The 27290-nt window shown below is 36.3% G+C and overlaps 2 protein-coding genes and 1 pseudogene across 3 annotated transcripts; all 3 read left to right on the top strand.

The window, feature by feature from the left end:
- Positions 1–207: 207 nt before the first annotated feature.
- LOC125248041 (sialic acid synthase-like) lies at positions 208–3537 on the top strand. The gene is made up of 6 exons (XM_048159619.1): positions 208–405; positions 1644–1859; positions 1993–2092; positions 2527–2681; positions 2802–3068; positions 3155–3537. The coding sequence occupies exons 1-6, from the start codon at positions 274–276 to the stop codon at positions 3341–3343; spliced, it is 1059 nt and encodes a 352-aa protein (XP_048015576.1). The 5' UTR covers positions 208–273; the 3' UTR covers positions 3344–3537.
- A 5969-nt stretch (positions 3538–9506) lies between these two features.
- Positions 9507–15875, top strand: LOC125247934 (N-acylneuraminate cytidylyltransferase B-like). 2 transcript variants are annotated; one of them, XM_048159485.1, is made up of 9 exons: positions 9507–9889; positions 10403–10545; positions 11852–12007; positions 12244–12377; positions 13237–13331; positions 13410–13581; positions 14843–15008; positions 15132–15310; positions 15577–15875. In XM_048159485.1, exons 1-9 carry the CDS (start codon positions 9597–9599, stop codon positions 15652–15654), a joined length of 1416 nt encoding a protein of 471 aa, XP_048015442.1. In that variant the 5' UTR covers positions 9507–9596; the 3' UTR covers positions 15655–15875. The 2 variants fall into 2 exon arrangements, with proteins under 2 accessions (XP_048015442.1, XP_048015443.1); XM_048159486.1 differs by lacking the exon at positions 15577–15875 and having other exon boundaries at positions 9508–9889; positions 15132–15442.
- A 7630-nt stretch (positions 15876–23505) lies between these two features.
- On the top strand, positions 23506–26801 carry LOC125247712 (annotated as a pseudogene).
- Positions 26802–27290: the final 489 nt, after the last annotated feature.

The following is a 27290-nucleotide window of genomic DNA, read 5'->3' as shown; positions in this document are numbered from 1 at the left end:
TCCCTTCCTCTTCATCCTCTCCCTATTCATCCCTAACTTTCTTTAATAAATAATTCTCCAACATTTATGGTTGTGGCGTGGTCCTTGCTCGTGAACTAACTGTATTTGATATATGCCCTGGGTGTGTGCGAGGAGGTTGGCAATGGTTAGGGTGGAGCACTTGTCACTCTTTAAATTATAGTCTGCCCTTCTTCCCAGCCCCTTTGCTTGATGCCAGCACACCTGTGATCACATCTCCAGCCTCTTAATCAAAAAAAAAAATAGTCTGATAAAATGTCTGCTGAGTTTGAACTTTGTCCAGGAAGAAAAATCGGGGGCTCCAACCCCTGTTTTATCATCGCTGAGATTGGACAGAACCATCAAGGAGACATAGAAATCGCCAAAAAAATGATCCGAATGGCCAAGGTAAAGTACTGCTTTATCAGATGTGAAGACTGATACCGTGATGATGCCGGTTCTTTTCATGTTTCAAACCACGGGGGAGGGGGAGCAGTGAGATATATAGATGTCAATGTTAGCACGACCAGGGGAACCCCAAAACCAGTTTGCATATAAAAAATTACAATTTAAAAGACTAATTTAAGTGAAGTTAAATTATTTTTTATATATATCAATGATTTTACATGTATTTTCTACTTAGAAGAAATGGCCTTGAAACAGGATCCAGAAACAGGGCTGTTCACACAGAATGTGTTTTTCCATTTCACTGAGCTACTTTCCATTGTTTTTCAATGTAAACATGCGCAAGGCTGAAGTCTTTAACTGCTTTGCTCGAGTCATTTGCAGCGTTCTAAAAAACGTGATGATCATTTTCAGAACACGTCTCTAGACCTTGGAATTTTTCCCTCTGTTCGACTAACATTTGTCTCATATTTTTAACCACAAGAACGTGTTCTGTGTGAACCGGCCTAAATTTAGCATCCTGTCTATCCCACCTGTTTAGTAACCACTTAAAAAAAAGGAAGACCCAGGTGAAAAAAAGTACATTTCAATAATGTACTTAAAGTGCTCTATTTTCAGGCACTAATTTTGAACTTAATATACTAAAAATTCTTCTTTAGTACTTCTTAAGATAATCTTACGAACATCTAAGTGTACTCAACTGTGCTATTTTGAGACATCATGAAATATGAACTAAAATGTGCTTTTAATATACTATCTTTGTATTTAAAAAATATATGTAGTTACCACTTGTAGTACACTATGGGTTCAAATATACTATAAGTGGTATCTAAATACATTTTTTAAATACAGAGATAATATATTAAAAGCACATTTTAGTTCATATTTCATGGTGTCTCAAAATAGCACAGTTGAGTACACTTAGATGTTCGTAAGATTATCTTAAGAAGTACTAAAGAAGAATTTTTAGTATATTAAGTACAAAATTAGTGCACGAAAATAGAGCACTTTAAGTACAGTATAGAAATGTACTTTTTTTTTCACCTAAGGAACTTTCACAAATCTTAAGTCAATAATTAAAGAGGAAGTTTCTTTAAAACAGCTCCTGAGCTATAACTCACAGATTATATCACATCAAATTAACTTTTAGATTTCTTATATGGTGAAACTCATTTTTCATTCAAAAATGCTGTTTGTTGTCAACCAAATCCACTTCTTCTTCCCCCTTTATCTCCATTCAGGACTGTGGAGCCGACTGTGCCAAGTTTCAAAAGAGCGAGATCGAAAACAGATTCACCAAGCAGGCTCTGGAGCGTCCCTATACGTCCCCTCACGCCTGGGGCCCGACCTACGGGGCACATAAGCACCATCTGGAGTTCAGTCACCAGCAGTACAGAGAGCTGCAACAGTACGCCAGTGAAGTTGGCATCTTCTTTACTGCATCAGGGATGGACGAGGTGAACAAATGAAAGAGGGTCCCAATGTTTATTATATATAGCAAGAGAATATATGCATGTTAACATGCAAATATCCCTTAGAGACCAAGTTTGATATGCATCTCATAACTTTTCCGCTCCCTACCTCAATCAGATGGCTGTAGAATTTCTTCATGAAATCAATGTGCCATTTTTCAAAGTTGCCTCAGCTGACACCAACAATATCCCTTACCTGGAGAAAACCGCCAAAAAAGGTAAAACCCATTTCAAATAACCAGAAGCTGTTCCAACAAATTTAAGAGAGTTGTTGCTGTAAACTTGTTCTCCTTTGACTGAGATCTGTCATCTTCACTCCCAAGGTCACATTGTTCCTCTATTTATAACATTTCAGACACTATCCACAGAGACTCACAAATGAGAACTGAATCTGAGTAGCTTCTCTTGTGCATTTGAAATCAGTTATTCTGGAGCACCTGGGCAATTACATATTGACAGTGCTGATTGGCCAGAGAGCAGAGCGAATGAAACCTAGAAATCCTGGTGTGGATTTTCTGGAGTTTCACGTTGGGCTGGATTTAAGTCTGCAGAGAAATTGACAAGTGTGAACATATCTTAATGTGTTAATGACTGAAACAATTACTTTATGTTCTCCCCAGAAGAAGCCATATCTTTTGGTGTATTTGTGTAGGTCGTCCCATGGTGATTTCTGGTGGAATGCAGTCTATGGAGACCATGCGCTGTGTTTACCAAACCGTCAAGAAACACAATCCCAATTTCACGTTCCTGCAGTGCACCAGCACTTATCCACTGCCACTAGAGCACGTCAACCTCAGCCTGATCCCTGTAAGACATAAATATCTTTTATCTCATTTTTATGATATTCATAAAATACTGAAAAAAATGTTTAATTTTTTTAGTAGTAGCAGAGTAGTTTGAAATATTTCTTTCCCTTTTCCTACGCAGGAGTTCCAGAAGGAGTTTCCGGACATTCCCATAGGCTACTCTGGACATGAGACGGGCATCCATGTGTCTGTGGCTGCTGTGGCACTTGGGGCAAAGGTCCTGGAGCGTCATGTGACCCTGGATAAGAGCTGGAAAGGCAGTGACCATTCAGCATCACTGGAGCCGGCGGAGCTGGCGGAGCTGGTGAAAGCCATCAGGACGGTTGAGATGGCAATGGGCTCGCCAATCAAACAGATGCTGCCCTGTGAGGCTTCCTGTCACAGCAAGGTCAGATATAACGGTCATTCTGACAGATCTTAATACCCAAAAATGATTAAAAGTCATTATATCAATGTTTATGTTCTTTCTTGCAGTTGGGGAAGTCAGTGGTGGCCCGGAAACCATTGCAGAAGGGTCAGACATTAACTTTCGACATGCTGACAGTAAAAGTGGCCGAACCGCACGGCATGAGACCAGAGAACATCTTCAAACTGGTTGGCAAGAAAATCACTGTGGACCTGGAGAAAGATGCCACCATTACTGATGCCATAATACAAGACTGATGATCAGACACTCCAAAACTAAAGGAGCAATGAAGGGATCTTATACTTTTAATAAATCAGAAATATGACGTCTTGTATTGATTTTGCCTAATGTCTTGCTATATGTTTGCTCCATGTTGTAACCTTGCAGACTATGATTGTCTTTGAAATTGTGATGAATGAACACTTTGTCAATTAAAATATATTTCTCTCAATCAATTTGAGCACAACTTTGACTTTACATAAGTTAAAAAAAAAAAAGAAAAAATAATGAGGTGGTATGGGGGCACAGAGGTGGTATTGGATCAGGTTGCTATTTAGGGGCATCAGAGTGGCCCTAACAGCCGTGAATGCTCCGTTAGAGCATAATATTTCAGTGAGTGTGTGTTTCAACAGTGGAAGTGTACCTACTGGGTTATTAGTAGGTATTAGTAGAGATCTCAATGACGGTTAGTTTTGTTTCTTTACAGGATCTACGGTCAGTTTTGTTCCTTTATAAGATTTTAGTGACAGTCAGTTTTTTTTCGTTACGTTGTTTTCGTTTTCAATAATGGTCGGTTTTGGAGCAGGGTTGGACACCCCTGCATTACAAGATGTCAATGACGGTCTGTTTTGTTTCTTTTTCCTTTTACAAGATTTCAAAGACAGTTGGTTTTGTTCCTTTAAGAGATTTTAAAGACAGTCAGTTTTGCTTTGTTAAGAGTTTTATTAGGAGATTAGTTTTTTAGGAGATCTTAATAGCAGTCAGTTTCGTTCCTTTACGAGATTTCAATGACAGTCGGTTTTCATTGTCAGTCAGTTTTGTTCAGTTACAAGACCTCAATACAGTATGTTTTGGTCTTTTATGAGATTTTAATTACAGTTGGTTTTGTTCCATTATGAGATTTCAATGATGGTCAGATTTGTTCCGTTACAATATTTCAATGACGATCGTTTTTATTTGGTTATGAGATTTCAATGACGGTCGGTTATGTTCCTTTACGAGATTTCAATAAAGGTCTGTTTTGTTCCATTATGACATTTCAATAATAGTTAATTTTGTTTTGTTACAAGATTTTAATGACGGTTGGTTTTCAGTGTCAGTTTCATTGGTTACAAGATTTCAGTGATTTTTTCCTGTACGAGATTTCAATGACGATCAGCTTTGCTCTATTATGAGATTTCAACGACGGTTGGTTTTGTTTCGTTATAAGATTTCAGTGACGGTCGGTTTTGTTCCTTTGCAAGATTTCAAAGATGGTCAGCTTTGTTCCATTATGAGATTTAAATGACAGTCAGTTTTGTTTCGTTACAAGAGTTTAATGATGGTTGGTTTTGTTTTTTTATTAGATCTCAATGACAGTCAGTTTTGTTCCTTTACAAGATCTCAATGGTTTACGGCTTTTTATTGTTATGAGATCTCAATGACGGTTGGTTCTGTTTCACTTTGAGATTTCAATGATAGTCTGTGTTTTTCCTTTTTGAGATTCAATGATGGTCGGTTTTTGTTCAGTCTCACAAAGGAACAAAACAGTCTGTCATTGAAATCTCATAATGAAACAAAACTGACAGTCAAATTCTGTTCCTTAAATAAATTTAAATAATAGCAATTTTTTTCCATTATGAGATTTCAATGACAGTCAGTTTTATTCGGTTTCAAGATATCAATGATGTCTGTTTTATTCATTTATGAAATCTCCATGACGGTCAGTTTTCAATGAAAACAGTCGGTTTTCATTGTCAGTCAGTTTTTTTCAGTTACAAGATCTCAATACAGTATGTTTTGTTCTTTTATGAGATTTTAATGACAGTTGGTTTTGTTCCATTGCAAGTTTTCAATGATGGTCAATTTTATTTGGTTATGAGATTTCAATGATGGTCGGTTTTGTCTCTTTGTTCTTTTACAATATTTCAAAGATAATTGGTTTTGTTTCGTTACAAGATTTCAATGATGGTCGTTTTTTTAGTAGATCTCAATAGCAGTCAGTTTTGTTCCTTTACGAGTCTTCGATGACTATCATTTTTGTTTCATTATGAGTTTTCAATGATGGTCAGTTTTATTCCGTTATGAGATTTCAATGATAGTCAAGTTTGAAACGCTTCAAACTGTTGGTTTTGTTTTGTGATGAGATTTCAATGATGGTCAGTTTTGTTTCTTTGTGCTTTTACGAGATTTCAAAGACATTTGGTTTGGTTTAGTTACAAGATTTGATGGTTGGTTCTGTTCCCCTTCTAGATTGCAGTGACGGTTGGTTTTGTTTCTGGGGTTTATTTTAACCCTTTATTCAGTACAGTTTATGACGACTGTACTGGGGCATTGGGCAGTATGTGATGTATGGACTATTTTACTCCAGGGTGACACCATTTATACAGTACAGCTTATTGTGACTGTACTGGGCGTTAGGACCCACTCAGACCACAGGTTGATCAGACCCAGCCTCTCTAACACCTTTTCCCACAGCTACCCAGTCTACCAAGAGATCTCCAATCCAGATATAGACTGGGCTCAACTCTGCTTAGCTTCAGTGGGTGTTCAGGTGAAAGCTTCAAGTTGACTGCTGAAGGACTACTTAAGCATCTTTCTAACTATAGACCCTCTTTTGTAGAAATATAAATCTCAACAATGGTGATATGCTTCATGCCGCAATCCATTCTATAACAGACTATTATTAAGTTGAAATTAACTGCATTACATCTACATGATCAAAAAAACACTCTGTGTAAGATTAGACCACTAGATGATGAGAACCTCTTCATCATCAACATCACCTGACCACATTTTCCCATGCTATTTTTGCCACAGCTAACACAATTTCATCAGCAAGAGAAAAACTAACACTAAAGGTGTTTACACGACAACGATGTACTAAAAACAGAAAAGTTTTTTCTTTGTATACAGATGATGTTATCAAAAATCCCCATTCACATGGATCGGCACAAATGACTAAAAACATTGTATTACGCATTCCAGACAAGTAGTTGGGGATGTCACTTTGTAAAGATAGACTATGCGCCTGCGCATATACCCATTCTTTTACAGAGCACTCACCTCATGCATGCCTCCTTAGGCTGGCCACACACTTAAAGATTTTAAGCCCGATTTGCACCCCTGAACGATCTGGAGGATTATAATGCAAAAAAAAAAAACGGTTGAAACTGTCATTATGTCTGTGGTCTCCCACAGTTTTAAAATCAGAAAAGATTTGAAAATCATCTAACGTGCCCTAAGGACATGTGATATTTTGCATGTTTTTTTTACTTACCCCACTGGCAGATAATTTTGCTTGTTTTATTTAGATTTTTTTCCCCCAGAGAACAAGAAAGCATTTACATTACAAAATCTATTACTACAACATGAGATCATGTTATTACTCCAAAATGACACACAAAGACATCAAAAATCAGCACATGAATCTCAACAGTGGTGACAATCAAATGTGTCATGCTGCAATGCCTGCTGGGAACAATAGTACAAAACACCCAGCATACATCACAGCATGAATAAATTATGCAGCTGAATTGTCCTATTATTTTACTTAATTTTAACTATTTGCTTTTATTTTTTGCTATGGTTTTTGGTGTCTTTTAGTAGCTTTTTATGTTTCAGTAAAACAGGGTTTGTTTGCCTGTTGCCCTTGTCAAAAAATTTAATTAAAAATTAAAGCTAAATTGACTAACAAAAGAAGCTGTTCAAACAAAAAATCCTAACCTTTCTTTAATGTCTTACAAAAAAAAAGCACCTTATATGTATTTCCCAGATTATTATTGTCATGAAATCTTTTACAGAAAGCCACTAGCTAATAATAACACATGCATGAGCTAATGTAACTACTATATCACTGCATTAACAACTACACAGTTAATGCCTTTAAATAAAGCAACATGCAGCATCATATCAATGTTTCTATCTCATCACTGACTGAAGCAGGCTCTACTCTTCAGCACAATGGTAACCTCACAAAACTCAGGTAACAGAAACTGATGTTGAATCACAGTGCTGCTGTAATCAGAAAAGTAAATCTAACTCAGAGATTGGGCTCTAAATGAGTTTGGTGATTCAGGTCAAATAATGATTATGTGAAAACGTAACCAACACCACCTGATTATCTTTTCTCTTTGCTTGTCTGGTTGTTATAACTCAGTTACAGCAGCCAAACAACATGTAATATTAAAAAGTCAAGGGTCAAGAGCTCAACTAAAGCAAACCCTGATCTCCATGATGGTGACTTAAAATTGTGATTTTCTCTTTTGGTGATTCTGCTAACATCAGGTGTCTTCAATAATGGTCTATCATCATTCAATTAATCACTTAATTATCTCATTAACTTTAACACCGCTTCAGAGGGATGGAATAAAAATATGGCAGGACATTCCACCACTGAACAGAACATTAAACACTAACAGATCTCTCTAGATCTCAGCATCTTCACTTATTACAAACCACTCTGACTTTATTTCTTTCATTCAAAATGTCTTAATGAGTTGTTGATGTTTTATTGAAAATAATAAAGTGAAGTCACCATTATGGAGGTAAGCGCTTGCTTTAGTTGGGCTCTTGATCCTTGACATTTTAATTTCAGTTTTTCTCCAGGTGTTATAACTGTCTTTCTAAAGCATGTTTGTTATAACATAAATTGTGAGAAAATTCTGCTCCCTTGAGAGCTACAGTAAACTGCACACACTCACACCCCAACTGTCTTATCTAGTTACTTATTATAAACATAACAGCTTCAAAAATTTTCTAAATATTTTTGATATGGGTGTGTGTAATTTATGTTCAAGCAAATGTTCAAGCATACGCGAGCCCTTTTCCACTATGTTTGTTATGTCTGTTCATAGAAATATGGTTACACCTGTAACCAGCATTTTGTTTAGGACATTATGAAATTAAGATAATGACTGTGCCAGTGGCAAGGGGGGAGGAGGGGGTGAATTGTGGGCCATGTTCCCCCAAACGAGTTTCTGATTAAAAAAAACAAAGCTTTTTGTGCTTGTAATGAACATATTAGAATGATATTCACATTTGAATTCTCCTCTTGAATGTGTATATCTGTGTGACTGTGTGCACAGGGTTTGGTTTATCAGAATATAGGCTATCATGTTTCAAAACACAGCTTGAGCTGATCCAGCTAGTTTTTCCAGAATAAAAGTATGTAAAAATAGGGAACAATGCACCGTATAATTATGAAGGAATTTTCCGTATTGTTTTTTTTTTTTTTTTTTTCTGGTTTGTGGTGTTTTGCCTGTATTTTGAATTACGCATTATGTTGTGCTTTAGGGTTAACAGACATGTCTGTGAAGGAATAACGTCTTGGCTAATTTTCTGTTTGTTTGTTTTTTTTTTTACAGTGTTATACAAAATGTCTTGACTGATAGGCCAGTAAAAAATAACCATAACATCTTTTGACAGAACATATAACATTTTCCTTAAATCTGTTGTTAGATTTAGATGATGAACACAATTGTTCAAAATATGTTTGATGAGATTCATAATTAAACATTTGTATGTTATTTGAGCATGCATCTATTAGGGGACTTTGTAAACATTTTGAACATGCAAAGCAAAAACGCATTGCATGCAAGTCTTAATCTAACCCTATAATAACCCACCGAAAACTGCAGGTGTTTCATGGAAAAGTCAAAATTGTGATGTTACACAAAACTTAAAGAAATACAGTAAAATAATAGAGCAAAAGCAAAGTTAATTTATTAATTTTACATAAAGCACATAATGATTAAGCAAAACCTGTGACATACTACTGCTCTCATGTGGTGAGTGAGTGAAATATAAATGATGATGATGTTTAACAAAAATATCTTAAAGATTCCGCTAAGAAAAATAGTCCATTACAACGTAGCTTACTATAAATTAAAATGAACACGGCTGCAATTACAATATTAGATTATACGATATATATTATTATTAATGAACTAAACCATAATGATTATACAACAATTCAAGTTACTTATCTTCTATTTTAAGTTCGCTCTCATTTTGTGTCACTTGCAGGTTTGTTGTTCTTCCTCGATATGTTTTTTATTTAATTATAACTTGATATGCTACTCTTCAGCTTTTATAGCCTACTATCAAGATTTTTATGCTCACTGTCTGTGAGTGTTTTAAAACAGAAGAAACACTTACGTACGTCTCTGATATAACCTAAAGGAGCCAGAGATCGCGGAGTGATACGAGAGACTTAAAAGTAGTACTCGGCTCATGATGATTATCTGACAGATAAGGACTTTCTATTTGTTATAGAGGAATCCCCGTAAAACGCCTCTGATCGTTAGACATATGCTTTTAAATCTATATCAAACTAATAATATAAGGAATAAATTAAATTATTCTCATAAAGGTGTGTCCAATCCGCTTCCTCTTCTCTGTTCCCTCACTGCGGCGATGGAGAGCAACAGGTGCTCACAGGTGAGTTCGTGTTGTTCGTCCTCTGGACACCCTCACCGGGCGGCTCTGATTCTGGCCCGGGGTGGCAGTAAAGGAATCCCTTTGAAGAACATCAAGAATCTGGCCGGTGTTCCTCTCATCGGATGGGTCCTGAGAGCTGCTTTGGATTCAGGAGTCGCTGACAGGCAACTACGCTTTATATTTTCTTAATTGTTTAATATGACTTTAATATGTTTTTTGTTGTTCAATATATGTGTATGAAACAAACTTAAACTGGGAACTGAAATGTTTGTGGTGGATATAAGTTTGTGGTCATATTTAAAGCTATAGCCTACATATAGGCTGTTTTTTCCAAGGACAGAATTTTATGCTTGTTCCTGAATTTATTCTTTTTAATATGGAAGCTTGTTTCCTCCACGGAATAAACAATATAAAAGGCTAATAGAGATTTTTTTTTTTTTTTTTTTTTTAAATCTCAAAATTCTAACTACTTCCACCAGCAATTGCAAGTTTATTTCTCACAGTTACATTTTTACTTGTAGCCTAAGTCGGGGGAAAAAAGCACATTTTTTCAATGTCGCAAATAGGATGCATTTTTATGTTTTTTATTCCGCGGCGAGCTTCCATCTTCTAGCTAAGATTAAAATAGCCTTTTAGTCTTAATTCTTGTCTTTAATGACTGGTGTTATGTGTGGCAGCGTGTGGGTTTCCACGGATCACGATGAAATTGAGCGGGTCGCAAAAGTCTGGGGCGCGAAAGTTCATCGCCGCAGTCCTGAAGTTTCCAAAGATTCTTCCAGCTCTCTGGAGACTATCCAGGAGTTCATCCGACTGAGACCCGGTGAGACAGACCTTCATCATTTATGCTTCGCAAACAAAACAAAACAAAACAAAAAGATCTGACTTAGGCCTATACTATAGCTTACACTGTAAAAAAAAAAAAAAAAAAAAAAAAAAAAAAAAAATCCCGTAATTCCACATTATTTTACAGCGGATATGTAAATGTACATTATATTTCTGTGATTTTACAGAATATTCAAAATACAGAAAAAAATCTGTAAAATATCTATCAACATTTTATGTAAAATTACACATTATTCTGTAAAAATACAGAAAATGTCTTTAAAAAAAATAGAAATTTAATGTAATACTAAAATACATGCAATTCCCTGTAAATTTTATAGTGGAAATTAAATTACCATAAATATCAGTAAAACAACAGGCATTTCAGTGTATAATAACAAAACAGGAAAAATCTGTAAAAAATTAAAATAAATACAGACCATTAGGCCTACCTGTAAATTTATATTTATTTTTAACAGTGTAGATGAGATTTTGTATTTCAATTAAAAATACTATTTACTAGTAAAATATAGTAAATTGTATATATTGAAGTATTTACAACACTTTGGTAATGAATGCTACAGCATAGTATTAACTATAGTGAACTGATCAACTGTAATAAATAGTATAGGCTACTTTAGTTTTTACTGCAATAAACTGTAGTGTATATTGTAGTATAATATGCCCTATAGTTGGTGAAAACTTAGTACAGTATTGGGTAAAGTAATTTGTTTATATTACTATAGTTATATTACCACAACTATAGAATAAAAAAATAATTAAAGTTCTTCAGTATGGTTCAAAAACTCTATATTTACTATAAATTACTATAGTATGTTTTCATGTGATGCTAGAATTTTTCTGCATGTGTAGGATATAGGATATATGTGTGTGTATATATATATATATATGAATTGACATGGAAACTATATATTTTTTATAATTTAAACAGAAAAAGAATATTACAGTGCTTAAAAACCTGTTAACTTGTATAGTATATTTAACAATGAAATTAATTTTTTGAATGTAATTTTCTATGTAAATATATGTAACTTTAAATTTTTTAGGAAGCAAAAATTATTAATTATAAGAGAAAATTATATTTAACATATTGTCGAAATGTTGAGATGTTTTTATCAGTAAGCAGTATGAATTTGTGTTAATTAAAGAGGGAGAACTGGAATATAGAGCAATTACAAACAATTAAAAGAAGTCAAATATTTAAGCCTTTATTAAAAACCATTTAAGACCCAGAAAGGCCTGCAGCTTTATTGTGTTTATCATTTATTTTCTCTGTGTTTCAGAGGTGGACATCGTCTGTCATATTCAGGCTACGTCTCCATGCCTGCACCCTCATCACATCAGAGAAGCCCTGCAGATGATCACCGAACAGGGTTGTGACTACGTGTTTTCAGTGGTGCGCAGACACCAGTTTCGGTGGGAGGAGGTGAACGAGAAAGGTACAAACATCTCACAAACCCCATAAAGAAAACAACTGCAGATTTTTGCTTTGTATAAATTTGTCATCTAAGGACTTTTCAATTGATGTTTATGACACTCACTTAAAATCATATTGTAAAAAACAAAAGTAGGTCACATTAATATGCTTTGATCTCATATCTTGGATCTGTGGCACCTAACCCTGTGGCTATGATAATAGCAGGAACTACATCCGAACGTTTTTCACTGTAATTAGGGAGTAAGAATCCGACTCCTCTGAACATCGATGTGGCGCACAGACCTCGACGCCAAGACTGGTGTGGGGAACTCTATGAAAATGGCTCTTTCTATTTTTATACGAGAAAAGCCCTGGAAAACGGCCTTGAACAGGTGAGTCATTATCAAACTATGGTGACAAACCTGTTCCTTCACTTCTCAGTCATGGAAATTAGAATAATTTAATATAATCAAATTTAAATTAGCCTAGAAACACCACCTAAAGGCATAATGTAAATTTTATTTAACATTTTACACTATTTTATAATACACATTTACATTTTTAAATTATTTTTCAAGTGCCTGAAAAGCCCCTTTCCTGTACACCAATTATATGACATTTACAGTTACTTATTTCTTTAATTTTGATTGCCTTCTTTCTGAGGCTAAGCATGAATCCAAAATGAAAATGAAAATAAATAAATAAATAAATAAATGAAAATAATTCATGAATAATATAAACACTTTGAAAAGAATGCTTGTTTTTTCTAACAAAAAGTTAGACATTTTTTTGCAGAAAGTACAAAAAAAGTGGAAAAATTTCATAAATTTTGAAAATACAAAAATTCATGGAAAATTACTTCTGAGGTAAATGTGCAGAGTAAGAAGAGGCACCGGAAAATTTTGCGTTTAATATATTTATTGTGTTACGTTACGTTGAAATTTTCACATGAAACATTTTCTTTGAAAAAAATTATTAGACATTATAATTTATTGATTTGATAGTTTACTGAGATGATTTTGACACCATCTTAAAAAAAGATTTAATAATCGATATCACGACTAGTCCTTTGTGTTTGAAACAAACTAAAATAAAGTACAAAAGTCAAATGTCAAGATGCTCACAAATACTTCCCATCAGCTTTTATTGGGAAAAAAGCATTTTGTAAACTAAGAAATCAACATGACCCATGAGAGCTCATGACCTCAAATGCTCTGCTTCAGATATTTTGATCTGTTCTGTTTGTTTTAGTTGGACAAGGTCGCTTACTATGAGATGCTGCCTGAGCACAGCGTTGATATCGACGTGGACATCGACTGGCCTGTCGCTGAGCAGAGGGTTCTGAGGTGGGATATTTCAACAAACTCTGTGGCTGCTGGACAAAACACAATAATGAAGAATATAAATGCAGCTCTTTTCTGCAGGTTTGGCTACTTCGGCCAAGAGGAGAAAGCGGCGATCAGGCTGTTTCTGTGTAATGTGTCTGGCTGTTTGACGAATTGTCAGATTTACACATCGGTTTCTGGAGAGGACCTTGTGGCCATCAATGCTCGAGACGTGGCAGGCATACAGATGCTGCAGAGAGAAGATATAGAGGTGCAGTCATGTAGGCTGGCACAAATAATGGGGCATAGTACCTATACTCTGTAATAAAAAATAAATTTAAAAAATGCTAATTTTAACGGTAACATTTAATGGCACAATATGTAAGATTTTTGGATTAAAATATCCAGAAACCACTAGAACAGTGTTAAACATTTTGTTGACTTGTGTAGTTACATTATCTCAGATGTTTCCAAGAATGTTTAAAGGGTTAGTTCACCCAAAAATGAAAATGCTGTCATTAATTACTCACCCTCACGTCGTTCCACACCTTCGTTCATCTTCGGAACACAAATTAAGATGATAAATAAAATCCGATGGCTCAGTGAGGCCTCCATAGCCAGCAAGACAATTAACACTTTCATTGCCCAGAAAGCTACTAAAGACATATTTAAAACAGATCATGTGACTACAGTGGTTCAACCTTAATGTTATGAAGCGACAAGAATACTTTTTGAATACAATATCTAGTGATGGGCGATTTCAAAACACTGCTTTACGAAGCTTTTGTTTTGAATCAGTGGTTCGGAGCGTGTATCAAACTGCCAAAGTCACGCCCCCCAGTGGTGAACCATTGAAATTTTGAAACACTTATCACATAACGAAGCTCCTAACCACTGCTTCGGAGAAATCCAGAGAAAATAAGCCATTTGAACCAAGACAGGGACCATGTCCGTGCATCGCCTAGTGACGTCATACCAGTACCAGGTTTCCACAACAAAACCCACCCAATTGCTACTCAAAACTAGCCCAATCACGTTTCACGGAAGGGTCCCCCAGTAAAAATCGTGTTCTGGGGGTAAAATCTGCGTTTTTGGCGGGATTCCCCTGGTAAAATTCACATTCCAAGGGCTAAATATCATATTATTTGGGGTCACTTCTACTTGCGGACATAAAAATCAGTGTTTAACAGTGTTAAAATAGCCCAATTCCGTGGGAAAATCCTCCCACGATTCAGCACTCAATCTCCACGTCATCAAGCTACACCTTTGTTTTAAATAGGCGACCTCTAGCGGCGAAAAATTACATATTGTGCCTTTAAGTCCCATAAAGTCAAGTTCTGGTAACTACAGCTGCAGTTAATTTCACTTTTTTTCTATTGTGTAGGAACACCTATGAACACACATTCACAATCCATTTTATTTATTCATACATCTATTATTTTCAGTAGCATGCAACATTAAGATCAGAAGAACATGTATTAAGAAAGTTAAACGGGGTCATTTTGATTTCCATGTTTCATAATTTTCATTAGGTGATCCTCATATCCAGCGTGAATGAGCCACTGTCCAGGGGTCTCCTGGAGAAAGTGGCCCAGCAGGCCAGATGTGGCCTCAGGATTGGAGAGCAGCAGAAAGGGCTTGAGGTGGAGCGGCTGATGAGAGAGAAAAATCTGCGGTGGGACGAGGTGGCCTTCATGGGTAAGAGTGTCATGTTGATATGAGAGATGCAAAGGTCCAAATGAATGGTGTAAATAAACCTGGAACCACATGCAAAATAATCAAAGGTTTATTGAGCAGTCTGAGATGTTTTTTCCCTCACAGGTTCAGAAGCTGAAGATGTAGATGTCCTGTCTCAGGTGGGGCTGAACGGCGTCCCATGTGACGCACCTGTGGCTGATCTCATTGCAGCTAAATACATCTGCCAGAGACCCAGTGGCCACGGAGCCATTCGGGAGTTTGCCGAGTACATTCTGACGCTGGAGAAAAAGAGCACGTCACAGGTGCACCAGAATCGCATTGACAGGGCTCATTTTTAGAACGTTTCTGTTTTAAACAGTCAGTTTGTGTCGCTGTGATAACATGACATCAGATCTAATTTGAATAAAACACCTGTGCGTGTCTTTTAACAAAAACACAACTGCATTCCAGTTTATCTCTTCACTTGATCTCTCTCTCTCTCTGTTTATTTACCATTTATTCCTATGCAATACACATTTACTTGTTGCACACCATTTTATGGTTTGTTTAATCTTCTTCTGTATGAAAGGGAGATGTCTTCATATCAGTGTCATCAAGGACAGTGTTGTGCATCAGGAGTTTTCCAATAACTACACATTTTTGCTAGTCAGAGGACATCAGGAAGGACACAGCTAAAATTAATCTGTAATGTTTAAGGTGTGATTCTGTTTATGTATGTGTGCATGTATATTCTACTTTTCAAAAGTTTGGGGTCATTAAGATTTGTTTTAAAGAAACTGATACTTTCAGCAAGGATGCATTGAATTGATGCAAAAAAAATCTTTTTCAAATAAAAGGTGTTTATTAAACTTTCTGATCTTTTTATAATTAATAAATCAGGTGGTGTTGGTTATATTTTCACATAATCATTGTTTGATCTGAATCACTGAACTCATTTAGAGCCCAATCTCTGAGTTAGATTTACATTATTGATTACAGCAGCACTGTGATTCTACAGCAGAAGATCAGCTTTTTCAATATAATCTGAAGGATTTCTTAAAAGTTGTTCTGATTAAAAAAAAAAAGTCTTTAATTTAGAGACCAACCAACACCACCTGACCATCTTTTCTCTTTGCTTGTCTGACTGTTATAACTCAGTTACAACAGCCAAATAAAATGTAATATTAAAAAGTCAAGGGTCAAGAGCTCAACCAAAGAATATACACTAACAAGAAGTGACACTCAATAGAACGTTCCATTGGAACACCGGCCCTGCGTTTCAGTCATTTTGGGGTGAAAGCGAGTCGGCAGTCCACTAGTTTCTATGGCAATATCAGCTGCTTTGTAAAAAAAAAAAAGAAAAAAAGGACATTAAAGCTGAAACACAGAATTAAATACTATCAGTGATCATCAAATCTTTTTAACAGTTTTTACACACTTTGTGTTTAAGTCTTCCACTTTTTTCACAAAACCTTTGCTCTCTAGAAACCCAAGTCAGTTTGGGTTAAAATTTTTTAAAAGGCTTATAAACACTGAATTATTACCAACATATGAAATTAAATTAAGGACATGCATCAGAAAAATTGGGAATGTTGGACTATAATGTTGCAAGGGGGCCAATGGGGGGCAGATGCCCTCCCATATTTTTCCCAATGTGAGCTGACATTTTTAGGGCAGAAAAATAGCCTAATAATAATAATATCAGTTCCAGTGTTTGAATTGGTACTGTGAGTACTGTCACTGGCAGTTATTTGCATGCAAATGTTGCTGCTTTATTTGCCTACTAAGACGTGTAAAGTACAGTTTCATTTACAACAGTAGGAATACTAGCTATAACCTAATGTTAATCGTAATTATGGTAATTATAGAAGAGATGAGCCCATAAAATTATGCTGACTTTGAAAGTTTGATCCACAATAATTTAATTTGTATTTAAACAGATGTTTGAGCTTCTCTAAAACACATCCCTGTCACCCCACCCAACGTAAAATAAGGTTTGTTTGTTTTGAGTGGACCTTAACCTCAATAGGCATATGGTTTTTGATATGATTTATGTTTAATACACTATAAAATGTGTCAAATAGTAGACTTATGGCACTACACTACAAAATAAATATAAAGTAAGAAAATATACGTGTCTTTTTTGTCTACTTGTTTTTGTTTGTTTGTTTCAGTATAAATATCTAAACATTTTAAATCAACATACTTGAGAAGAAAATATTAGTTGTATAGGGTCTAATTCCACCACATTTTCCACCTACATTTTACCATGGCCAATAAGCCATGACCCTTTTTTTTTTTTTTTTTTTAGGGATTTTACCTAAAACAAAATGTTAGGTTAAATATAAATGTTAAATAAAATCAGGCTATTAAATAGCTGTCCCAAACTAGATTAATTTGTTAATAAAATAAAGTTGGTATATACAAATATAAAAAATAACACAGAGAAAATAAAGTGGCATTTTGGGGTTATGGAAACTACAGTTCCCATGGTAAATAAACAATTCTAACATAAGCTACGGAAACTGCCCCTGATGAATAGAATGAACATACCTGCAGGCAAATCCTTCCCAGCTAACACACGAAGTACCAGTAGTAATGTAATTTATTGGTACTTTTTGGTAATTTCACGATATTGCATGCTAGTAGCTTCTTTTGCACTTTATTTATAATGAAGTAGCTAATACTCAGCGCACGCTGCCGCATTTGCGTGCGCAATTGTGTGCACGCTATGAGCACAGCATAACAGCTGACAGGACAGGAAAGTCTTTTTCTGAGGTGAGATTATTAAGTTACGAAATTAACATTAGAATAATGACACTTACATACCCTGACAACATCTTATCTGACCACAGATACTGAATCAGGACAGCACGTTTTTTTGTCTGACAGAAGTGTGAAAAGCTTTCAAAATAAAAGTTTAACATAAAAAAAAGTTTTTTGTTTTGATTTTTTTTTTGCAGTGTAGCAAGTTTTAGGCCAGTTTCCATTGGATCCCTTTTTTCATAATAAAAAAGCCATTTTGATCTCACAATGGTAAATTTATTTCTAATAAGTGTGCCTTTTGTAGGCTATTTCAGAAATGTGGCTTCTCACAACTTCATTTCTCACAAAATGGTCTAATGTTTTATATATTAAGTTCCTTCTCGTATACTCTAATCTGACCTGATAACTTCCATTGTAAAGTAATAAATAATTTATGGCTCTATCGATAAAATGGACTTTGAAGGTACTTTATTGGCATTTCTGTAATGGCGTTGATGTGGCACTGCTTAAAGTCCGCGTGAACCGTAAGTTGCAAACGTCTTTTCTCCAGTGCTGTGACGTATTTCCACGTGAAATGGAATATTGAATAGAGGGCAGGGTTTTACTTTAGCGCTCCTCCTCTCCATCTCTCGCTCACAGCAGACTAACCGTTGGAGGGGAGTGGTTTAAGCGATTTCAACCCAAGCCGTCAAACTGATGTCATTAGAGAAGGGGCACCGTTGCAGAGGGGAGGAGCATTTTCAGATTTTGATTAAAGATTACGAAGCCAAACTATTTTTTTGTGTGGATTGACTTGCACGGATGAATTGTTCACCACAAAACTAGCAATTTGAGCTAACAAACTAAATAAAGGTCAATTTTGATTTCATGTGTACTTTAATAGTTTGCTGATAATATATAGGCTAATAGCCTTATGTGTTCAAAATTCAATAAGAGGCAGTGCTCTGTACACTGTAAAACTGTTGGTTTAACTTAAAAAAAAGTTACCTGGTTGCCTTAAAAATTTGAATTCATTGAAATTAAAAATTTGAGTTAGGCTAATACAGTGAAGGCAATTAGTTTAATCAACAGAAACTCAAAATATTATGTTATCTGAACCACATTAATCATGGAAGTTGTTTTGACAAAATAAAACGTGTTGTGATAAATCATAAAAATAAATTTTACAGTGTAGTATCTGATTACATGTAATCTTAAATAGATTAGATTCCAAAAATTAAGTACTTGTAATTAGATTGTATTGCATTTTAAAATACTTTTAATCAGACTACAGTTACTTTTCTATTGATTACATGATTACATGTAATTCTCACGATGGCAGTAATTTGTTCATGATTCCTTGATTCAACTTCTTTGCTATATTTTAAATTTTCTTTTCTATAAAAGCCTATACTGCTTATATACGTTCAGAAGGTGTGGAATTGCACACACAGATTTGCACCACAATTAGATCCAAATATACAGTGGGTACGGAAAGTATTCAGACCCCCTTAAATTTTTCACTCTTTGTTATATTGCAGCCATTTGCTAAAATCATTTAAGTTCTTTTTTTTTCCTCATTAATGTACACACAGCACCCCATATTGACAGAAAAACACAGAATTGTTGACATTTTTGCAGATTTATTAAAAAAGAAAAACTGAAATATCACATGGTCCTAAGTATTCAGACCCTTTGCTGTGACACTCATATATTTAACTCAAGTGCTGTCCATTTCTTCTGATCATCCTTGAGATGGTTCTACACCTTCATTTGAGTCCAGCTGTGTTTGATTATACTGATTGGACTTGATTAGGAAAGCCACACACCTGTCTATATAAGACCTTACAGCTCACAGTGCATGTCAGAGCAAATGAGAATCATGAGGTCAAAGGAACTGCCTGAAGAGCTCAGAGACAGATTTGTGGCGAGGCACAGATCTGGCCAAGTTTACAAAAAAATTTCTGCTGCACTTAAGGTTCCTAAGAGCACAGTGGCCTCCATAATCCTTAAATGGAAGACGTTTGGGACGACCAGAACCCTTCCTAGAGCTGGCCATCCAGCCAAACTGAGCTATCGGGGGAGAAGAGCCTTGGTGAGAGAGGTAAAGAAGAACCCAAAGATCACTGTGGCTGAGCTCCAGAGATGCAGTCGGGAGATGGGAGAAAGTTGTAGAAAGTCAACCATCACTGCAGCCCTCCACCAGTCGGGGCTTTATGGCAGAGTGGCCCGACGGAAGCCTCTCCTCAGTGCAAGACACATGAAAGCCCGCATGGAGTTTGCCAAGATGGTGAGAAATAAGATTCTCTGGTCTGATGAGACCAAGATAGAACTTTTTGGCCTTAATTCTAAGCGGTATGTGTGGAGAAAACCAGGCACTGCTCATCACCTGTCCAATACAGTCCCAACAATGAAGCATGGTGGTGGCAGCATCATGCTGTGGGGGTGTTTTTCAGCTGCAGGGACAGGACGACTGGTTGCAATCGAGGGAAAGATGAATGCGGCCAAGTACAGGGATATCCTGGATGAAAACCTTCTCCAGAGTTCTCAGGACCTTATACTGGGCCGAAGGTTTACCTTCCAACAAGACAATGACCCTAAGCACACAGCTAAAATAACGAAGGAGTGGCTTCACAACAACTCCGTGACTGTTCTTGAATGGCCCAGCCAGAGCCCTGACTTAAACCCAATTGAGCATCTCTGGAGAGACCTAAAAATGGCTGTCCACCAATGTTTACCATCCAACCTGACAGAACTGGAGAGGATCTGCAAGGAGGAATGGCAGAGGATCCCCAAATCCAGGTGTGAAAAACTTGTTGCATCTTTCCCAAAAAGACTCATGGCTGTATTAGATCAAAAGGGTGCTTCTACTAAATACTGAGCAAAGGGTCTGAATACTTAGGACCATGTGATATTTCAGTTTTTTCTTTTTTAATAAATCTGCAAAAATGTCAACAATTCTGTGTCTTTCTGTCAATATGGGGAGTTGTGTGTACATTAATGAGGACAAAAAATTAACTTAAATGATTTTAGCAAATGGCTGCAATATAACAAAGAGTGAAAATTTAAGGGGGTCTGAATACTTTCCGTAACCACTGTATTAGCAAATTACAGACCCATTTCAAATCTTCCATTTATGTCTAAAATACTAGAAAAAATTGTGTCGGTCAAATTGTGCTCCTTGCAAAAAAATCTATGGATTCAGGCCTCATCATAGCACAGAAACTGCGCTTGTTAAAATTACAAATGACTTACTTCTAGCTTCTGACCAAGGCTGTATCTCAATACTAGTGTTGCTTGATCTCAGTGCTGGGTTCGACACTAGATCATAAAATACTCCTAGATCGACTACAAAATTACACTGGTATACAAGGCCAGGCATTACGGTGGTTTAGGTCGTATCTATCAGACCGTCTATTTATTTCTTCTATTAAATTCAGATAAGATTGAAGTATTACTTATTGGGCCAAAAACCTGTACACAGAATCTCTCAGACTACAATCTGCATTTAGAAGGATGTTGTTACAAAGCCTCATGTTTCCGTTTTCCCCTGTGACCTAGTTTCCCCGTTCTGTTCATTAGTACATCTGTTTCACCTGTGTCCAATTATCCCATCACCTTGTTAAGCTCCCTTTGTTTGCTACATGTATATACGCCCTGTGTTCACCCTCATTCCTCGTCCGTTCTCGTCTGTGTAAGGTTGTGTTCGTTCTACGTGTTATCATTAAAGCCTGTATTTTTCAACTCTCCTTCGTTTCGCCTGGTGTTTGCTACCAACTGTAACAGATGTACTGTTACTCCATCCTCGACAGTTAAAGACCTGGGTGTTATATTAGAGAGCAATGTCCTTCAAAAATCATATTTCATATGTTATAAAAACAGCCTTCTTCCACCTCAAACATTGCTAAGATATGGAATATGTTATCTGTTTCTGATACAGAAAAATTAGTTCATGCATTCATGACGTCTCAACTAGATTACTGTAATGCATTATTAGCTGGTTGTCCTGCTTCCTCAATAAACAAGCTACAATTAGTCTAAAATGCAGCTGCTAGAGTTCTTAACAGGTCAAGAAAATATGTTCATATAACACCAGTTTTTATCATCTCTACACTGGTTACCTATTAAGTTCCTTATCAGTTATACTGACCTATAAGGCTCTAAATGACTTGGCTCCGTGTACTTAACCGATCTTCTATTGCCCTACAATCCTTCATGCTCTTTAAGATCACAAAACTCTGGGCTTCTGGTTGTACCTAGGATATCTAAGTCCACTAAAGGAGGGAGAGCGTTTTCACATTTGGCTCCGAAACTCTGGAATTGCCTTCCTGATAATGTTCGGGGCTCAGACTCGCTCACCCAGTTTAAATCTAGATTAAAGATGCATCTCTTTAGCCAAGCATTCACATAATGCATCTCATATCAGATCAATTGCACATGACTATCTTTGCTTAATGTTATGAACAGCAGCTACGCTAATTATTCTCCATTTGCTTTTCTGTTTTACCTGACTAGAGAGTACATGAGCTTCAGTTTGGATCCAGCCTCTTAAGAAGACCTCAGATGACCAACACCTATGAAGAGACGGAGCCAACTCCTGCGAGGACTCAGATGACACAATATCTGGATCAGCATGCACATACCCAAATTTCTATATATCCTAATTATTGTTAATATGTAATTCATTATTTCCAGGAGCTCATTGCTTCTACCTTCAATTAATCTGCTAACAGTGATTGTAAATTAATTTGCCTAAATTATTACATTATTAGCTAAGTGCATTCTCTAAATTGTAATGTTGACATGCATTCTCTGTAAAGCTGCTTTGAACGATATGTATCGTGAAAAGCGCTTTACAAATAAATTGAATTGAAATGTGACTGAAAACTGAGAGTATGCTGCATTTACAGAAATCATTTCACAAGTTAACAAGTTAGATCAACAATAAAATTAAGCCAATAATAAATAATAATAAAAAGTTCACAGTTCTCTGATGACACTTAATGGTCACAAATATTTTTAAATCTTTTTTTAGTAAATGTTTTATTTTGGTTGTTTTTATTTTTAAAATATTAATTGATTATATTTATTATTTATGATTTAATTACTTTATTACTTTTCATTAAACTCACATACCACTGCAGTTCCAGTCTGGGAAACCCTGACATAATGTAATATTTAATGCACTTCATGTTGATGATGACAAAGAATGGAATATATATATTCTTTCTCTTTTTATTTTTTTTTAAGATTATCCTATTTCAATCAATGTGATAAATGAGTCAGGTCAAAAGTAATCTAAAAAGTAATGAAAAAGTATTCGGAATACAATACCTAAAATAAGTAATCTAGATCACATTACTAACTACAATTTTTTTTTTTACAATTAATGGAGTTAAATGGTTAACTGAGGTTCGGGAGTGGGGCCACGCCTCAACCAATCACTGACTTCCCAAAACCTTCTTATATCGGGCCGCCCCCTACCTTGTCTCGTTCTCTCCCTATTCATCCCTAACTTATTACCTTCCCTTTTCCCTTCCTCTTCATCCTCTCCCTATTCATCCCTAACTTTCTTTAATAAATAATTCTCCAACATTTATGGTTGTGGCGTGGTCCTTGCTCGTGAACTAACTGTATTTGATATATGCCCTGGGTGTGTGCGAGGAGGTTGGCAATGGTTAGGGTGGAGCACTTGTCACTCTTTAAATTATAGTCTGCCCTTCTTCCCAGCCCCTTTGCTTGATGCCAGCACACCTGTGATCACATCTCCAGCCTCTTAATNAAAAAAAAAATAGTCTGATAAAATGTCTGCTGAGTTTGAACTTTGTCCAGGAAGAAAAATCGGGGGCTCCAACCCCTGTTTTATCATCGCTGAGATTGGACAGAACCATCAAGGAGACATAGAAATCGCCAAAAAAATGATCCGAATGGCCAAGGTAAAGTACTGCTTTATCAGATGTGAAGACTGATACCGTGATGATGCCGGTTCTTTTCATGTTTCAAACCACGGGGGAGGGGGGAGCAGTGAGATATATAGATGTCAATGTTAGCACGACCAGGGGAACCCCAAAACCAGTTTGCATATAAAAAATTACAATTTAAAAGACTAATTTAAGTGAAGTTAAATTATTTTTTATATATATCAATGATTTTACATGTATTTTCTACTTAGAAGAAATGGCCTTGAAACAGGATCCAGAAACAGGGCTGTTCACACAGAATGTGTTTTTCCATTTCACTGAGCTACTTTCCATTGTTTTTCAATGTAAACATGCGCAAGGCTGAAGTCTTTAACTGCTTTGCTCGAGTCATTTGCAGCGTTCTAAAAAACGTGATGATCATTTTTCAGAACACGTCTCTAGACCTTGGAATTTTTCCCTCTGTTCGACTAACATTTGTCTCATATTTTTAACCACAAGAACGTGTTCTGTGTGAACCGGCCTAAATTTAGCATCCTGTCTATCCCACCTGTTTAGTAACCACTTAAAAAAAAGGAAGACCCAGGTGAAAAAAAGTACATTTCAATAATGTACTTAAAGTGCTCTATTTTCAGGCACTAATTTTGAACTTAATATACTAAAAATTCTTCTTTAGTACTTCTTAAGATAATCTTACGAACATCTAAGTGTACTCAACTGTGCTATTTTGAGACATCATGAAATATGAACTAAAATGTGCTTTTAATATACTATCTTTGTATTTAAAAAATATATGTAGTTACCACTTGTAGTACACTATGGGTTCAAATATACTATAAGTGGTATCTAAATACATTTTTTAAATACAGAGATAATATATTAAAAGCACATTTTAGTTCATATTTCATGGTGTCTCAAAATAGCACAGTTGAGTACACTTAGATGTTCGTAAGATTATCTTAAGAAGTACTAAAGAAGAATTTTTAGTATATTAAGTACAAAATTAGTGCACGAAAATAGAGCACTTTAAGTACAGTATAGAAATGTACTTTTTTTTTCACCTAAGGAACTTTCACAAATCTTAAGTCAATAATTAAAGAGGAAGTTTCTTTAAAACAGCTCCTGAGCTATAACTCACAGATTATATCACATCAAATTAACTTTTAGATTTCTTATATGGTGAAACTCATTTTTCATTCAAAAATGCTGTTTGTTGTCAACCAAATCCACTTCTTCTTCCCCCTTTATCTCCATTCAGGACTGTGGAGCCGACTGTGCCAAGTTTCAAAAGAGCGAGATCGAAACAGATTCACCAAGCAGGCTCTGGAGCGTCCCTATACGTCCCCTCACGCCTGGGGCCCGACCTACGGGGCACATAAGCACCATCTGGAGTTCAGTCACCAGCAGTACAGAGAGCTGCAACAGTACGCCAGTGAAGTTGGCATCTTCTTTACTGCATCAGGGATGGACGAGGTGAACAAATGAAAGAGGGTCCCAATGTTTATTATATATAGCAAGAGAATATATGCATGTTAACATGCAAATATCCCTTAGAGACCAAGTTTGATATGCATCTCATAACTTTTCCGCTCCCTACCTCAATCAGATGGCTGTAGAATTTCTTCATGAAATCAATGTGCCATTTTTCAAAGTTGCCTCAGCTGACACCAACAATATCCCTTACCTGGAGAAAACCGCCAAAAAAGGTAAAACCCATTTCAAATAACCAGAAGCTGTTCCAACAAATTTAAGAGAGTTGTTGCTGTAAACTTGTTCTCCTTTGACTGAGATCTGTCATCTTCACTCCCAAGGTCACATTGTTCCTCTATTTATAACATTTCAGACACTATCCACAGAGACTCACAAATGAGAACTGAATCTGAGTAGCTTCTCTTGTGCATTTGAAATCAGTTATTCTGGAGCACCTGGGCAATTACATATTGACAGTGCTGATTGGCCAGAGAGCAGAGCGAATGAAACCTAGAAATCCTGGTGTGGATTTTCTGGAGTTTCACGTTGGGCTGGATTTAAGTCTGCAGAGAAATTGACAAGTGTGAACATATCTTAATGTGTTAATGACTGAAACAATTACTTTATGTTCTCCCCAGAAGAAGCCATATCTTTTGGTGTATTTGTGTAGGTCGTCCCATGGTGATTTCTGGTGGAATGCAGTCTATGGAGACCATGCGCTGTGTTTACCAAACCGTCAAGAAACACAATCCCAATTTCACGTTCCTGCAGTGCACCAGCACTTATCCACTGCCACTAGAGCACGTCAACCTCAGCCTGATCCCTGTAAGACATAAATATCTTTTATCTCATTTTTATGATATTCATAAAATACTGAAAAAAATGTTTAATTTTTTTAGTAGTAGCAGAGTAGTTTGAAATATTTCTTTCCCTTTTCCTACGCAGGAGTTCCAGAAGGAGTTTCCGGACATTCCCATAGGCTACTCTGGACATGAGACGGGCATCCATGTGTCTGTGGCTGCTGTGGCACTTGGGGCAAAGGTCCTGGAGCGTCATGTGACCCTGGATAAGAGCTGGAAAGGCAGTGACCATTCAGCATCACTGGAGCCGGCGGAGCTGGCGGAGCTGGTGAAAGCCATCAGGACGGTTGAGATGGCAATGGGCTCGCCAATCAAACAGATGCTGCCCTGTGAGGCTTCCTGTCACAGCAAGGTCAGATATAACGGTCATTCTGACAGATCTTAATACCCAAAAATGATTAAAAGTCATTATATCAATGTTTATGTTCTTTCTTGCAGTTGGGGAAGTCAGTGGTGGCCCGGAAACCATTGCAGAAGGGTCAGACATTAACTTTCGACATGCTGACAGTAAAAGTGGCCGAACCGCACGGCATGAGACCAGAGAACATCTTCAAACTGGTTGGCAAGAAAATCACTGTGGACCTGGAGAAAGATGCCACCATTACTGATGCCATAATACAAGACTGATGATCAGACACTCCAAAACTAAAGGAGCAATGAAGGGATCTTATACTTTTAATAAATCAGAAATATGACGTCTTGTATTGATTTTGCCTAATGTCTTGCTATATGTTTGCTCCATGTTGTAACCTTGCAGACTATGATTGTCTTTGAAATTGTGATGAATGAACACTTTGTCAATTAAAATATATTTCTCTCAATCAATTTGAGCACAACTTTGACTTTACATAAGTTAAAAAAAAAAAGAAAAAATAATGAGGTGGTATGGGGGCACAGAGGTGGTATTGGATCAGGTTGCTATTTAGGGGCATCAGAGTGGCCCTAACAGCCGTGAATGCTCCGTTAGAGCATAATATTTCAGTGAGTGTGTGTTTCAACAGTGGAAGTGTACCTACTGGGTTATTAGTAGGTATTAGTAGAGATCTCAATGACGGTTAGTTTTGTTTCTTTACAGGATCTACGGTCAGTTTTGTTCCTTTATAAGATTTTAGTGACAGTCAGTTTTTTTTCGTTACGTTGTTTTCGTTTTCAATAATGGTCGGTTTTGGAGCAGGGTTGGACACCCCTGCATTACAAGATGTCAATGACGGTCTGTTTTGTTTCTTTTTCCTTTTACAAGATTTCAAAGACAGTTGGTTTTGTTCCTTTAAGAGATTTTAAAGACAGTCAGTTTTGCTTTGTTAAGAGTT

This window comes from Megalobrama amblycephala, linkage group LG15 (assembly GCF_018812025.1).
Source record: "Megalobrama amblycephala isolate DHTTF-2021 linkage group LG15, ASM1881202v1, whole genome shotgun sequence".
Classification (NCBI taxonomy): Eukaryota; Metazoa; Chordata; class Actinopteri; order Cypriniformes; family Xenocyprididae; genus Megalobrama; species Megalobrama amblycephala.
This window is presented reverse-complemented; position numbering and strand designations above follow the sequence as displayed.